Source organism: Catharus ustulatus, chromosome 3 (assembly GCF_009819885.2).
Source record: "Catharus ustulatus isolate bCatUst1 chromosome 3, bCatUst1.pri.v2, whole genome shotgun sequence".
Taxonomy (NCBI): Eukaryota; Metazoa; Chordata; class Aves; order Passeriformes; family Turdidae; genus Catharus; species Catharus ustulatus.
Genome location: NC_046223.1, coordinates 63338826 through 63353750, shown reverse-complemented (window position 1 = coordinate 63353750; position 14925 = coordinate 63338826). Strand labels below are relative to the sequence as shown.

The following is a 14925-nucleotide window of genomic DNA, read 5'->3' as shown; positions in this document are numbered from 1 at the left end:
AGACGTTTATACCTACTTAAAACATGGCTAGAAAAAACATGATAATTCAAAAATGGTTTTTAACTGATTCATGCCTAATCAAACTCTCCAGGACAGATAGAACAATAAATAAAAATCCTTAATGTCTTTCACTTCCTTCTGTAAACTGTTTGCAGCTGTGGGAAAATTTGCATGAACAGTTTGTGTATGTGTTTGCCAGAAAGGGCTGCAGCAGGTATGGTGGACAGATAGTGGCAGTATAAGCCAGCCTTCTGGACTAGTAAAGTTATTTCAGAAAGAAAGGTTCTTTCTACCTCTCCTTTTGTGTGACATTAGGTCCCAAAATACTAACAGATGTGATCACTGAACCTAAGAGAGCAGGCAAGTGAAAACAAGAGAGAAAAAGGAAAACAGTCTTTTTGCTGACAAAGTAACTGCAGTGCCCTGTGTGGGGCAATCCTGAGCCCTGCTCAGACCCTTCCTCGGCAGCATGAGGACCAGAGGAATTACAAAAGAGTGGTATATTTAGAAGAAAGGAAGATCATAACGTCTGAGGCTGCCCTGGGAAGAATTACTGCTTTCTGAGGCTGGCCTGAGCCTCTGGCTGCCAGCACTGCTGCATCCAGAGCCTCAAGGACAATGTCACAGAGGACATGGGGATAAGACACATGGATGTACAGGCATTTCTTAGATCCTGATGAAATCAGCCCCTTGATACACCATGCAACTCTTTTCACATACACCCATGTGTTAACAAATATGAGGAATTTAAAGTTACACGAGAAAATTAAAATGGTCAGATTGAGCAATCCATCCTGGTACCCCTGCTCTGCACAGAGCTGCCAGTAGTGGACTGGGGAACGAGCAGCAAATGCAAGGCAAAGGCAGGGTAATTTCTCTTCCTCCTCAGCCTGCCAGCAGCTGGCAGTCTGCACTTACATCAGGCCCACACAGTTTGTCAGTTCCAGAGAAAGAGTTGAGAAAGATTATCTTAGGAAATAGAAAAACCCAAGAAAAAATTCAAAGTACGTTTATTAAAGAGATCTATTATTGCAAAGCACAAGAACGCTCCCAGCACACAGATATATTAAGAAAAAAGGGAGGAAAATTAAAAAACAAACAAACAGCAAAACCTGCCACTAATACACAGAGTAGAAGCAAGACAGGATTCTCTTCAGAGGCTATCAGTTTAACATAGTGTCAGGAAGTTGAAAGTTTACATGGTAAAGGCACATCAAAGTTTGAAAATTTAAAGAAATCACTTGGACAGTCTTAGAAGGGGTAGGCAAGATATATGTATTTAGTGAAGAGATAGCAAGAACAAACACTGGTTGGCTACCTATTGGGAGCTTTGTGGTAGATAAGTGTTCCTGTGACACGTGCCATTTAAACAAAAGAGTTTTGGCATTTAAAGGAGAATGCAGGGAGACGATTCTTTTTATCTTCCCAGGCACAAAGGATGGATATATAAAAGAATGTGCATGTTGAGCATCCAAACAAAAAATGCTGTCTCACTAAGGGCTTATGCACACATGGAGTGCTGTGGAAGCAGCTGCTTCTGATCAGGCCCTCAGTGAGAACACACTGGAAGTACTTCTTAGCATTAAGAGAGATAAGCCTTTAAGCTAACAAGTCTGTGCAAAAGCTTATGCCAATCTTTTGCAAAGCAAATATCTTATTATTTAAATACCCTTGTATTCTCTTCAGGCATAGCAATTGTGGCTGGTGTTCAGTTAAAAATGGCTTTCCCTTCCTGAATGCCATCTTCTTGAGCATTAATGTCTGGGAGTGATAACCATATCCCTCAAGGATTGCCATGACATTATAGCTTTGTCAAACATGTATTAGCAAACAGTATGAAATCACTGTGGTCATCTGTATGCCATAAGGGAACCACAATACTTATCAAGTCTTTAATATTGAACACAAACCTTTTGTTAGGATCTTACTTTATGTCTCCTTCCTCCCCTCTGCCTTCCCCAGCAAGACTGGATGTCCTTTCTTCACAGCACAAGACAGCAACATACTCACTCTTCCACCCAGAACTGAATGCAAATGGCATTGTCCCGCTGCGTCATGTAAACTGAACAGCCAGGACAGTTCCCATTCCTGTCATAGGACACGACGCTGGCTCATGTGCCTGAGGAAAAGATGTGGGAGACATCTCTGCTACTAATATATTTATAGAGTTCATAAAATGGCCACTTTACTCAGAATGAAATTCATTCAACTCAGTGAGGCTGAATAGACAAGACAGAATTGCATCACATGACAAAAGTGACAGAACCAGGCTCCCTACATGAGAAGTTTTATGCAAAGAAGAGAAATTGCTTCTTTGGAAGCATTTTAAAGGAACAAATTTCCAGAAAGGGCTGATAAACCTTTGGATTTTTCACTAGGTCCCAGATGCCAGTGTAGAATATCTGAAAGAAGCTTAGGTTTGTTGGGAAAGTTACTGCATTCCACATTGTTCACATCCATCCTAACACTTTTACCAACTATAGGACACCTTGTTTTTTTCTAGGCTATCTCAGCCTCTCCTAGTATGTCAGATTCTCCATGTCCTCAACCATTCTCTTGGGCTTTTGTAGGACTCACTGCAGTATGTCTGCATCTTTCTTGTACCTGGGGCCCCAGAACTGACACAGTAGTCCTGATGTGGCCTCACCAGTTCTGAGCAGCGAGAAGAATCACCTCCCTCTACCTGCTGGCACATCCTGCCATTACAGCCCAGAAGGCTGTTGAATTTCTTCTCCTCCTTTCTTCTATAGAAATTTGGTACTTTACAGAAGGAAATCATCGTAGCAACATATCATACCTTACAGAAATCCAGCAGATGACAACATCACATTCAGTAGTAAAGTTAAAAAAAAAGTGGAAAAAAAATCAGCACATGCAACAAACATATCTTTATTCAAATATCAGGCTGCCAAAACAAATGGGGCTGTTTTGACCTGCCAAAAGAGACAAAGAGATTTTTTAAAAAATACTTAATATGTATTTAAAATACCCACAAGAAATGTGTCAGCAGCTTTTGTACACAAGCCATATTAACCAGTGGTATGCAAAACGTATGCTACATATGCATGGAATCAAACTACTCTGAGTGATATTCTCAAGACTTAAATTGTAGCTAATTTTAATGAGGTTGAACATTTATCTTGAATAAATTAATGTGAAACAATATCAAGAAATCCTAAATTAGTTTGCATTAGTGAAAATTAATCATTCAGTAGAATTTTAATAGACAAGTGTGAAGACACTGTCTGCTTGAAAATACTTTTGCTTTAAAGTATACTAAAGCATTTTTGGAGTTTTTGCTTTTCACCTCCTCAATAGAACTAAAATTAGGGTATGTCCAGGCTTTCTAAACACATTCCCTTTCTCCACCCTGCTGATTTCTGTATATGCCACTCTGATCAAGCTGCTGTTGACTCTGGAAACCCCAGACACATCAACTGTATGTTTAAACATCTGTTCTTGATAGTTTTTCCTGAAAGTCAAATCACTGCCAGAGGGCTATGCACCTATCCTAGGTGGGTAGGGATGGCATGGACACTAATCCTTCAGATCCAGCTTCTACCTACCCTCTGTGCCTGCATTTTCAGCAAATTGCTGAATAGAATAGCTTTAGTGTGATTCTAGATATTAGCAGGAGAGGGGGTTATGGAGATGCCAACGGTGCATAATTTAGGCACTCCAGGGCCTTGTGAGAGGAGTGGCTTTGCTTTCCAGGGCAAGTTACATGTTGTGCAATGGTACTACTTGTGCTTTGTCCATCATGTGAAAAAGTGGCAGGATCTGGTCATTCCCAGTTTTGAACCTTAACCTGAGGCATGTAAGACTGGTTAAAGAAATAAATGTCCACCTTAGACAATCCTTTATTTCCTTTTCCTTCTCAAAAAATAAATCAAAATCAAAACCAAACAGAACCAAAACCCAAAGAAAGTAACCATGCAGCTGTTTCAGTAAAGGATGTTCCTTTTGCATATGCCCTACAGAGGTTGAGTAAATAACTGGAATTTCAAGTGCAATAAGAATGAAGGATTGGACTTGGCATCGTTCTCTGAATTCACTAATAAATATGTACAGAAGAGCTTTGTCCCTTCAAAGGGTCATGAGACATTAGCTGGTTTGACTTCTTATTTAGGACAAGTAAGCAGTTTGGTTTTGCAGGGGATTATTATAGCTAAATTACAGCCTTGTAAATGCTCTTCATGAGTCAAGAAGGACACTTTCATAAGCAGCTTTTTCTTACAGTTGTGGTCAATCTTGACGTGCAAAGGACACAGCTTCCTACTTCCAGTTAATTTCAGGATTATTTTCCTTCAGATGTCTCTGAAAACAAACAAAAGAAAACGACAAGGTGAAATGGGAAATTTTATATTTGGATTTAAAAATTGCACAGCGAGTACAAGTGAATGAGCCCTTGACTCAAATTAATGGCTGCAAGTTAGGGCTTGTCTGTACCATAAAATGGTTTGTCAGTACAATTACACAGCAATCCAAAGACTACAACAAAAATAAAGCTAATATATGACTCCAACACAGCTATGCCAGCAACTTTGCTTAAGTATGTGAAACTCTTACCAGTAAATTTTTCTTTCACTTCTATACCTTATGCAGTTTAGGGAACTATTTAACCTACACCAGTTAAAAGAGCTCATTTAGCCAGTATAAACTGTGACTCCATCAAAAAGTTTCCTAATGTATCTCCAGTGTGATTACACCCATGGTGCATTCTGGGTCATATTCTGGTCTGGCAGACACAGTAGAAGAGATACCTTCCTCTTGGGGAGAGGCTTTGCAGAGGATGTACCCTGTGACTGATGCAACAGAGTTGCAGGCCTGGAGGGAAGCTGGTTAATAATTTAATTAATATTTAATGGCAACATGCCCGTGTGCCATACTTTACCAGTGAGCTGTGTTCCCGGCTCTGCCAACTATAAAAACATGTTTGAATCTGCCCTGTGGGGGAGTGGTAGGGTGTGTTTGAGTAGGAAGAACATCTAGAACATCTAGACAATCATGGTAGTCTTCCCCGCCCTAAGGGAACCTACAACTGCTTTGAGACAGGTTCTTTGAAGTACTGCCTGAGTCAAAGCTAAGATTTGCAGCTCTTAGGGCAGAAAACTTTTATTTGCCTCCTCTTGATACTTTCTTCTCTCTGCAATCACCACTGATTGAAACCTGGAAAAAAAGCTTCACTTCTCATATTAGAGAAAAGTGAAAACAGCAGGAATCTGAAAAATTATCTAACCATGAAAATTAGCAAGGTAGATGATGCACCCAAATCTACATTGCAAGTTACTTTCAAAATTGCCAAGAACACCCAACTACAGTCAAGGATTTGGGTTCCTCACTCCAATATACCCAAGACTACAAAATCTGCCTCAACCTCTCATCCAGAGGCTTTTCTATGAAAGCAACAGCTTGCTCAGAGGGTCAGTGGCATGACAGTTCCAGAGAAATGTCCTAGAAAAACACTACAAAAGGATTAATGAAGATGTACTGGGGTCAGAAAGGGCGATTTTCATTTGTAGCACTGTCTCTGGATTTCAAATAAGAAGTAACCTGCATCTCAGCACAACCAAGGTAAAAAAATAAAGAAAAAAAATTGCACCTTGATCTGTTTCATACAACTAGTTTTAAAAAAATTGGTACAAATTGAAAATAAAGAAAATTATTTTGTCTAAACAAAGCCACCTCAACTATTGAGCTCATGAGAACGGGAAAACACAGCTGTGTAGCTTTTAAATTCCTTATTGTATTACTCTCTCTTTTCTACTTTTCCTTTTTTTGTGTGTGTGTGTCTTATTTAATAAGCACAGAAGCTTAGTCAGCTGAGATCATTCCTTTTCTGGCACTTGTGTGCCGTTCAAGTCCAGAAAGCAACCTCCTGAAGCAACCTGACAGCTTACTCATTTTCAGCTCTCCAGGTGGTTGGACCATGTTGTTCCTGTCCTTTTCCAGCCATGAGTTACATGCAGCTATCAGCACTGGAAACAGACTCTGTTTTTTCTGATTTTGCTGCTGAATTTTTTGTAGTTGTTGCTGTTCCTGTTCCTGCATGCTTCCATCTCATTTTCAGTGTCAGGGACATAGAAGGAGACATTACAGCGGAACCAGTTATTTCAATTCACTGGTTGCAATGGACCTTCTATCTTCCCATTTTCTCACACGGAGAAAAGCCACTGTTGATATTTGCGATACCATCCAAAAGACTGCCAAGCTGAGGGCTTTCCTCATTAAAAAAGAAGAAGCAACTCACGGCAATAAAAGGAGAAAAACTTGTCATGCTGAAAAGAAAGCCGCACATTTTCAATGCTTCCAGGGTGATGTGGGTTTTTTTCTTACTTTCTCTTGAATCTTTAATGAAAGGTTAAGATATGTTAATGATGGTTGTTGCTATAGCAAGCTCAGGCATCTGTAGTGAAGTCCCTTGCTTAATTGCTTATTGTTCTGGAGTGATGAGGTCATGTTAACATCACTGACCCTCTGGGCACATTTATTCTATCAAAATTAACATAGTAATGACCTGAGGCAACTCTCTATTCTTTCTTTCTCCCTCCTGCTTAGGTTGAGGACTAGCTTTTTACTAGTATCACCCTGGCATGCTTCAGCCCTGATCGTGGAAATACTGGTGAAACACTGCAAATAATATATACTGGGTTTTTTTTTAATGGTAGACCTGACTGCTGAGGCTTACTCCTGTATTTCATTAAAAATAATTTTCCTCCTAACAATTCTATTTATAAATAATTTAGATCAATAGACTTAATTTTGATAAATCATATATAGCAAATAATTAATAGTAGATATTAATAAAAGACATAAATGTCCTCAGGAAAAGAGGAACTGTGGGTTAACTGATTAATTCTTCAAGAACTATCACGATCAGATATTAGGTGTTTGACACAGGTGAAAGAGACAACATATTTTGGTGCATTATTATCCTGTATATAAGCCTAAATCAGCTGATTTGGTTATTTTATCTGGCTAAATATTTTAAAAGACTTTTGCCTGTATAAAAAGCTAATTGCATATGCCCACATCAAAACCATATTTCCCAAAATGCTCACAAGTGCAAGTGTGGAATCTTTACAGAAACTTCATGTGCTAGAAAAAAGCCATAGTGCAGATTTCTGATGTCTGGGGGTGACCAGCAGGCTGGACCAACCACATGCTCCTTGGCTAGCTAATGATTTCAGAGAGTGGATATGTCTGTCAGCCATTAAGGACAAAAATTTATGGGATTGCTTTATAAGCCAAAGATTATCCAAAGAGAGTGACCTCCCTCTAGGCAGCAAAGGTCCTTTTCTTTCATGTTTTGCTAGTAACCTCAAAGAGGACGACTAATAAAGTGAAATTTTACTTCCATTAACAGGGAATTTAAAGGGCAGGTGGATAAAGATTTAGAGGAACTGATGCTACAACGGTAAGTGGTATAAACAGATGCTGATCCTCTAGGCTGGTGTTGCTTCCTGAAAATATGTTTTCCCCTTAATGCCTATGGTCAGAAGGGATATTTTAGTCAGAAGAGAGCCTAATTCTCTCTTTCTCAACTTCTTTACATGATAGAACCTCAATAGCATGTGGACTGAGGAAGTAATGTGTTATGTGAAACATCCTACTTAGTTTCATTCTTAGTCTTTTCTGTAACTTTGGAGTCTCTGTGTCTGTGAGCAGGGGGAGACACGGCCACACACTGCCCTGGATGTCACGTTTCTGGGAGTTTCGAGCATTGCAGAAAAAAAGTCCACCTTACTTCATATTCAGTACATTGCCTAAACACAGTAGGAATGTTGCACATCATTTACAAATAAACACAAAGTACATTTTGAAATTAAATACTTCATAATAAAATATTTTTTAAAATCTCTGAAACACAATATTTCCAATTATTCCTGTGTTTGCAAGGGTTACTTGTCACAAAAGAAGCAATTCAGCCAAACCAAGTGAAATTCATAGAACGTTCAGCTATGAGTGAAAAGAACTGGGACAACAGTTTCTCTCATATCTAGAAAAATTCTCATCTGTGTTTAGCTGGAAATGATGACGAGAGATTTTTAGAAACAAAGGCGCTCTTCACTGGCACTTAAAGTCTCTGCAGACTGCCAGAGCAGAACCTTGCAGATTTAATGAAAACACAGATAATGCCCAAAAGCTTTTAAAGCATCAAAACAGTCATGCACAACAAGGCATCCACTTCCAGAAAGAGGAAAGGGGCTGTATTCAGAGTTATAATTTCAGAGCAAATTAACACAAACCAGAAAAAGGTCTGTGTGTTTCTATCCCCACAACGATAGATACTCCTTTACAAAGGTGACGTGGCTAAGAGGTCACAGGTAGCAGCTGAGAGGAGCCTTTCCTGCCTTGCTTTGCAGCAACAGTGCAAGTTCCCAGGGGAAAACCTCTCTTGTTTTGGAAAGTGAAGGCTACCAACCAGTCTGAAAAATCACTCTGCCTGCACCTGTTTGCATCCACAACTGATCCCAGTTTACACTCACCTTCTTCCTTTGGAGAGTGTATACTCATTTCTAATGCTGGTGTCATGAAATACTTTTCTTATATTTTCAATGATGTTTTCATCAATATAGGTGTAGTCATGCTCTTCTTCCTCTTTCTCTTCTGCCTCATAATTTCTTGCTAGGCCTGAAAAATTAGCAAAAAAATAACTCTAAGGAAACGGAAGACTCTGCCCTTGGCCTGAAGAAGAAAAATGGTACAATTCAAAAAGACAACCATAAAAGCAAAGAAAACAATGTTCTCTTCACTTCTCTATTTTTCAGAGATCCTAAATGACTTGCTCAAATTCCTGAACACTATCTGTGACAGAACAAGAATGAAAATGAGCTGAGAACTTTACAAGAGTCTTCACTCAAAAATTTCAGTTTTTTATAGGCTTGTACCTCTAAGTTGATCACTGCCTGCTATCTATGCATGAATAACTTTAAAGTTTATTGAAAGGTTTAGTTGGTGTCATCACTAACAGCATAAAAGCAGACAGATAAAATTATCTGACCATATCAAGAGAAGAGCAGTCCACCTGAGTAGTCTGTACCACTGATGTGCTCCCATACTTTTGTGATTCATTGCCTGACAAGAGGAACCCTGCAGTTAGGGAACCACAGCGTTACTTTGGGATTTCTGAGAGCCAGAACCCCCCAGCTACTTCTTATCTAGAAGGTGATAAAACAGAGACATGGAGTTGAGAATGGCCTGAGGTTAAAATGAAAGGCTTTGAAGTGCATTTCTTTATGTCTGCCTAGACTGGCCTGAAGCAGCACTGAGGCCAAACCTTTCAGAAAGCAGCAGTGCTTTCCCACAAGAGCAGAAACCCTCATGGGAGGCCTCTTAGCAGTTCCAGCACCGTGGTGGGCTCCACTCAGCATCTGGGTGTGTAACCACTTTACAGCTCACAGTGGCTCAGGCTGCTGCCAGGATGCCCCAGGGTCTCCTCCCCTGCTTGGGTGGTCCACCACTTCCCTGAGGCTAGAGGAAACTCTGCAAGACACGTGAGACCACTTATCTCATGGAGCTAAAGTCCATAAGGATCGGTCCATGAATGCCCCCTTTCACTCCTCAGAGCCTCCCCATCCCTTAGCCCAGGCTGTGGTGGGCAAGAGCCAGGTGGCAATAGGACCAGCTAGAGCTGAGATGATGGTGGTGATAGCATCACAGATCCTCTGCCAAGAGCAAATTACCTTTAGAATTGATCAGGAAGCGTCACAGGTGATAAAACTGAGAAGATACTGGGGTTTAAAAGCCAAAACTGTCACCTGAAATTGCAAACCAGTGTGAAACACTGTTGTGGATACAGCTGTTCCCGGTTGATAAATTTTCTAGGGCACGACCTCAAACAACCTACCTTAGTGTACTATCTGACCTCCCAGCAAACCATGCTTGTCAAACAGGTTCTTCTTTATGAGACCAAACTTCTCAAATAAGAATCCTCCCAATCTTACGTTTTCAACCATTGTGTGCCCCTTCAACAAGAGAATAATCTATGATTTCTCAGCAGTCTCCAAATCTCACTTGTGTTTCTCCTGAGGCTCTCCATGACTGAGATGTCTCTCCCTGAAAACTGGGTAATAGTAATTTCTTTCTGAAGGTGTGATCCTTTCCTTTACAGGTTTTCTAAGACTGAAAATAAGTATTAGGTTTATCACAGATCAGTATAACGATGAGTTCCCCACTACTGAATTAGCAAAGTATTTCCAGATCTAGGCATCAAAAGGGAAAAAAAAAACCCAACGAAACAACAAGCCAAAACAAAATCCCAAACATATGATTAGAAATGCATGGAAGATCTCACATGTGGCCACTATCTTGTTAATAAACATTTCCTGGTTTGTAGCTCATTTGCAATTTGGCTGTGCTTGATATCAGTAAAAGCAAACTAATGAATAAAACAGGCACTGAAAGAATAAGCTAATCCCTGTGATTCAGGGAGGGAAATATTGTTTGTGCACTTAGACTTGCTAATAGGGATATAAGGTACAGATTGCTCATGGATGGCATAGCCAGGCTGTCTTCTTTCCCAAACACATGTAAACAAATTCGTACACTTCTAAGCAAGACAGCTCAAGGAGAAAGAATGTTGATGTCATCAGGCCAGACTAAATCACAGTTATCCCCAGTCCCAAACCTGCTCAGAGTTCCTTTTGTAATGTATATATTTACACTTCAATAAAGCATTAAACAATGAATGAGACAAGCTGAACAATCCCAGGGGGGTTCTGAACATTAAAATCAATGCCATTTTCTTCTCTGTGTGGAAAAAAATCTATTAGCCTCAACACTGAATTACTGAATCAGATAGGCCATCTCAGTCTGCCAAGAAAATAAGGCTTATGTCATCGTGCTGTCCATCCATCCATCAAGCTCTTCAGTACTTTTACAAGTTTATTTTTGCCAAATTCAGTCAGATTTAAAAAGGGGACAGAAGTCTCACCGTGGTTACAAAAGCTTGAGTTGAATTAGTTCCTCTATTGAAAGAGAAGCATGCAGAACACAGCTGTTATCCACTTCATTTGGCAGCAGACAGCAGGATAAATCAGTGTGTGCATATTGGCTGGCCACTCAACACACACATAGCTCCAGACCCACTCTTTTCTTTTGATAGGAGCACTACAAGGAGAGTTTTGGTTATTATCACAAAAGACAGAGAGGAGCAGTAGGGTACAACAGTCCTGAATAGTTATTAAACCAAATTTCATTAATTCTGCTCTTCCTGGAACAATTTGTATAATTATATTTGCCTTTATAGTGGAAGGCTAATGCTCTGCAGACTAAAAATTTCCATTAATTTCACTTGTATCCTCGAGTGAGTAGGATATATCGGCTTTTTCTCGGAATACACTTGCTATTTTTCACAAATTTCAAGGTCAGAAATGGTTGTCATAAGTCTCCATTTTGCCCTTCTTCTAAAGGTAGGCAGCAGAAGTGCCCCAACTCATCAAGATCCTTGCTTGAATGAAACAAGTGCTAGAGGCCCCAACTCATGTGCGTGTACAACTCTGCACACCTAAATGCCTCTAACTATGTACCCATGACACAGTTCTATTGCTATAGTAAATATTTCAGATCAGTTTTAACACTGCATAAATTAACTCTCAGCAATACAGCTTTTGTTGTTTATTTGTACTTAACTTGAAAAAAGTAGTTGTGAACTATTCTGCATAATAATATTATGAACTAAACATGGTAGAACCACAGCCTCATTTCTGCACATCACTTAAGTGAAAATGCACAGAACCGAAGGTATGTGCATAAACCAAGAATTTTTATGAGCAGCAGCATTTAATTTGCTGTGAGCCTGGTTCTGATGCTCCTCAGTGCTAATGAGAACAAATTCCTTAGGGAGTGCTGCTGGAAGCCGATCAGTGATAGAAGAATCAGAGCCCATAAAACTAATGGACTGTTCCTTGAGCTGATATCCATCAACCATTACTTCGTGTGATGATGTAGCATATCTTTGTAAGGTGTCACATCAAAATATTTCACATAAGCTATAGGGTTGTATTTAATGTATGGATAATATTTATCTCCCTCTGCAATCTCCTGCACTAATGCTTAGAAAAGATTTGCCTTAATTTCTTTTAGAAAATCCTAAATTTCCTGAAAAAGACAACTGTTAACCTCTTTCACTGTCCTTTTACTTTTAAATTTTTTCTTTGTCATATTTTTTTTCTAGTCTGTCTTGCTGGTTTTATTGAACTTTTTGAGACCTAGTTTCCACCATTTCACTACTGCCTCATATAAAATAAATCCCCAGTGTAGCAACACTCTTGCAGATCAGAAATGGTTGCCACAAGTTTTAAACAATCTCATATTTCTTGCCTCATCATAAGTTCCTGCAAGAGGATGCAGAGCAGGGCTCAGGGCACCATCAGAGACGTTCAAGTGCTTTGCTGCACAGTACTGGGGGATCAGAGCCAGGGAGCACTGCCAGAGAGTGGGAAAGGGTACTGACATGAAGTGCCCTTTGGTTTAACTGCATGGAACACTGTCATACCTCCTCCTTGCCTAAACTCCTGCCAGAAATCTCTGAATATTACTGCAATTAAAATCAGTCATATCTAATAAACCAGTGAAATCAGAAAGAGTCAGAGCCTGTGCTTTCTTCACCTGGCTGTAAAACAAGTTAGAGCCTGATTGAGGGCAAAGCTGCTTGAAAATATTTCAATATAATTTATAGAAGTGTACTCATGTCCTATGAAATGATATGATCTCCATATTTTAAGTAATTTTCTTTCCTTTTTTTAAACTTACCTCAGAAGATGTGTCAGCCAACATAAATTTTGTGTTTATAGATGAAAACATCTTTTTTAAAAAAGAAAATTACAAGACCATGGGAACCAAAGAATCTAATATCAGTTTTTCCCTAGTCAAAGACTGAGCTGAGTGGGGAAGCTGGAGGCAGTTGTCACCCACACCTACAGGAAAGGATTCCTAATTCATATTGCTTATTCCCATGCACCTAATTCAGAACACTAACACAAAATCTCTGTGATGTCATCATAAAAAGAGCAGCCTTTTTTTTTTTTCTGAAATAATTCAGAATTCTCCATTTTACTTTAAGTTTTTGGAGTTATTATGTTTAATTATTTTAATATTTGTTTTAGATCACAGTTCCATAGTCAAATGTATTGTCTTAATTAATGGGACAGCAAGCTACAGAGGCATAAATTTCTTAAACCATCTTTGAAATTTTAGTGCATATGTGCACCCTAAAGCACAAACAGAAGGCCCAATCCTCTTTTTCTTTCTCCAGCCCACTAGTTTCCTAAATCAAGTGCCTAAAGACAGAATATATAAATACATTCCCTAAAATATCCTGACATCAAGGAATAAAATAAGCATAAACAGTTTTCTTGCAGACTGTAACTATTCCAGAAACTTATGTCATGAACAAGATTACGTAATGTTATAGAAACTCCACTTAGAATAATTTTCAAGGATAAAGAAAAAACTGATGCAGCAGATTTCTGATGCAAGTTATTATCCTGCAGATATTGCTAAAATTGTTAATTAATTCAAACTCAATAAAATATAGGAAAATAAGATAATATCTTTTAGTGGCCTATTCAGGTTTAATTGCAACAGAGGAAAAAGGTTCCATTTCTTAGAAACAAGGATAATAAATTCTATCTTTATTAACATGAGCTCTGTAAAGAAAGAAAATAGAGGCTTTAAAACTGAGTAAAAAACATGTTGTTTTTCTTTTCGGAACTATCTGGCCTTTGGTAAGAAATCGCAATTGTCTCTGTAACTAGGGGAGTTTTTGAAAAAACAGATTCAACATCCTTATTAGGAATTTGAAACAGGTTGGTGCTTTGGAGTGTGGCTTAACATTCATCAGTAGAAGTTTAAAGATTAGTCAGTGAATGGTGCATTTCCTCCCACTCAAAACCCACAGGAGTGTGTCTGTGTTATTAGTCTTGACATATTTTCTAATCCATTATCTTTTGAATTAGCAGAGCAGAGTACACCCTCTGGAACAGGCAAGCTTGCTGCACGCAGCAGTGGACTCATGGGGATTCCTTGGCTGGTCAGGAAGAACTGTTCTATGAACTAATCCACTCTTCTGTATAATTCTGCAGTTATCTTTTAATCAAGCCAAATAATTTCGGACTATACTAACATACAACTTTCAGAAAAAACTTTGATTTGGGTATGTCAGTGTACAATCCATCACCATTCTTTGAACTGGGTTACATCTGCCTAGTTCAAACTCACACTCACAGACACCAATTTTGAGAGTTGGTAAAGGGATATACTCCAAGACAATTAAAAAAGAAGCAATTTCCTAGTCTTGCAAAAGAAGTATCATTATGATACCACTTTGTGATTTTCTGTGTGCCCACTAAGAGAGGCACTAGGAGTTTGTTTGGAATCCTCAGTAACAAAAACTGTCCTTTATCTGGTGTTCCATGAGTAGCCTAAGCCAGAAGAGTGAATAGGATGAGCATCAAATTAACAAATTGCAATTTTCATGAGACATGAGGCAGGAGACCTGTGACTGATGTGCTTTTGAATCAGATACATGGCTAAGAACTCAGATGGGAAGAGTTAGTGCTGTAGATCTTTGCAGTACTAGAGTCATTCAAGCCCTCAGCAGTCCTAACATTATTTTTTTCCTCTAATACTTTTGATCATACACCCAAAGCTACCTGCAAAGCATGGGTCTCCAGCCATAAATTAGTGGAAATACATAGGAAAAACTAAGGCTGGCTGATAACTACAGTTAAAAAAATATCTACTAGAAACAGGAGGAGTTAAGTCAGTCTACCATTACTACTGATATGTGAGTCTCAACCATAACAAAAGTGAACTCTGCTTTCTCAGAAGGGATGTCACAACAAATACTAGGGTCTTGATGGAATGAAGGCCAAAGGAAATAGATCAAGAACAACCAAGAAAAGATATTTTCAAACCTGA

The 14925-nt window shown here is 39.0% G+C and overlaps 1 protein-coding gene across 1 annotated transcript in view; it reads right to left on the bottom strand.

The window, feature by feature from the left end:
* Positions 1–8485: 8485 nt before the first annotated feature.
* THEMIS (thymocyte selection associated) overlaps positions 8486–14925 on the bottom strand; it is a 73238-nt gene continuing 66798 nt past the window's right edge. The window contains exon 6 of the mRNA XM_033056032.1: positions 8486–8634. Within this exon, the coding sequence (XP_032911923.1) occupies positions 8486–8634 (149 nt within the window). The remainder of the gene's footprint in view (positions 8635–14925) is intronic.